Genomic DNA, 1,464 nt, shown 5'->3' on the forward strand with positions numbered 1-1,464 from the left:
ACGAGTGGATGTTGATTGACCTGCACAGTTATTGCTTTGCCGCTTAGGGGAGAGTCGTGTCTAACAGTGTTACCAACAGGTCAGGGCAAATCACTCATATAGCGATTCATTGCCCGGCTATATAAGTGAGTAACTATGTAGCGAATCACGGCGTATTTATTCGTATGTGTTCAGAAGGTTATTCGGATTGGATGGTGGAGTGTCTCTTATGGTGTCCCCCTCCGTAAGGTTCATGAAATATCAACTTCGGATGAATATCAACTTGGTGATGATGATGATGGGAAGGAGTGGTATTGGATTAGGTACGAAGGTGTATAAGGATGGCGAATCACGACAGCGTGTTCCCATCAATGTGAGGAGGTTGATTGACCAGTGCCACTACCTCTTCCCAGCTGAATTGGATCCTGATGTAGCATTCAACAAGAGAATAACTGCTAATGGTTTCATTCTAGTTCTATCCTCCTCAAGAGGTCGTCTAGAAGGTGGAGGAGGCCCTGGATAGGCTAAGGGTCATTCGAGGCCTTACTGATGACCAAATCCTAGGGTGGGAGGCTCAGCATAACGCCGCAGTGGTAGGTGTCTCTACTTCACTATAGGGTTGAGTCATTGTACTGGGCAGGTCCTCCAATCCCATCTACGATACCATCTAGCGTCCAGAAAGCTATTGGAAAGGAATAGACTCGGGCAGAGGGCAGTCGATTGGCTGTTGGGAGAGGTGATGTTAGTAGGGAGGAACTGGGAGGTGACCTTATGATCAGGTGGAGCAAAGATTCGAGAAGGCCCTAGTTGCTGCTGAGGAGGGTGTTGGCACCATCGCGGCGCAGAGTATTGGAGAGCCCGCCACCCAGATGACTTTGAACACTTTCCATCTCGCCGGTGTTTGTAACAACAATGTCACTCTGGGATTTCCAAGGTGGGATCGGTACCGAGACCATTGTTTGAACTAATGTTGTTGCTATAGACTTAAAGAGATCATTAAAGTTGCTAAGAACTTGAAAACTCCCAGTAGGAAGGTGTATCTGCATCCGGGCTATGCCTCTGATGATGCCAAGGCCAAGCAGGTGCTAACTGTGGCGTATATGATCGACGATAGCAATGGTGTGTTTGGGGAAAATCACGTTGTATACCCAGATCCTATTTCATCCAGATGTTCGCACATCTATTCTGGGGGAAGACAGGCAGCTGGTGGAGGTGGAGTAGGTTTATCGTCATCGGCCTTCCCATCTCAACTTGGTCGTTTTTAGATATTAGGAGTTGCCAGAGGACGATTTCGACTCCTCACGATGCAGGCGTGGTATGCTTATCTATATATGTACATTAATTCGATGATGATCCCCACTTCGCGTGGTAGGATTATCTATGTATATGTACACCAGTTTGATGATGATCCCCACTTCGCGTGGTAGGATTATCTATGTATATGTACACCAGTTTGATGATGATCCCCACTTCGCGTGGTAGGAT

The 1,464-nt window shown here is 47.2% G+C and overlaps 1 protein-coding gene across 1 annotated transcript; it reads left to right on the top strand.

Annotated features, from left to right (window-relative positions):
* Positions 1–302: 302 nt before the first annotated feature.
* On the top strand, positions 303–1,196 carry Pmar_PMAR000289 (DNA-directed RNA polymerase II largest subunit, putative; the record flags this gene model as incomplete). The annotated part of the gene is made up of 5 exons (XM_002775928.1): positions 303–409; positions 483–572; positions 620–715; positions 759–913; positions 962–1,196. Coding segments are annotated over 5 exons (683 nt in total), but the record flags the coding sequence as incomplete, so codon positions are not given.
* Between the last annotated feature and the right edge of the window lie 268 nt (positions 1,197–1,464).

Source organism: Perkinsus marinus (genome assembly GCF_000006405.1).
Source record: "Perkinsus marinus ATCC 50983 genomic scaffold scf_1104296955200, whole genome shotgun sequence".
Lineage (NCBI taxonomy): Eukaryota > Perkinsozoa > Perkinsida > Perkinsidae > Perkinsus > Perkinsus marinus.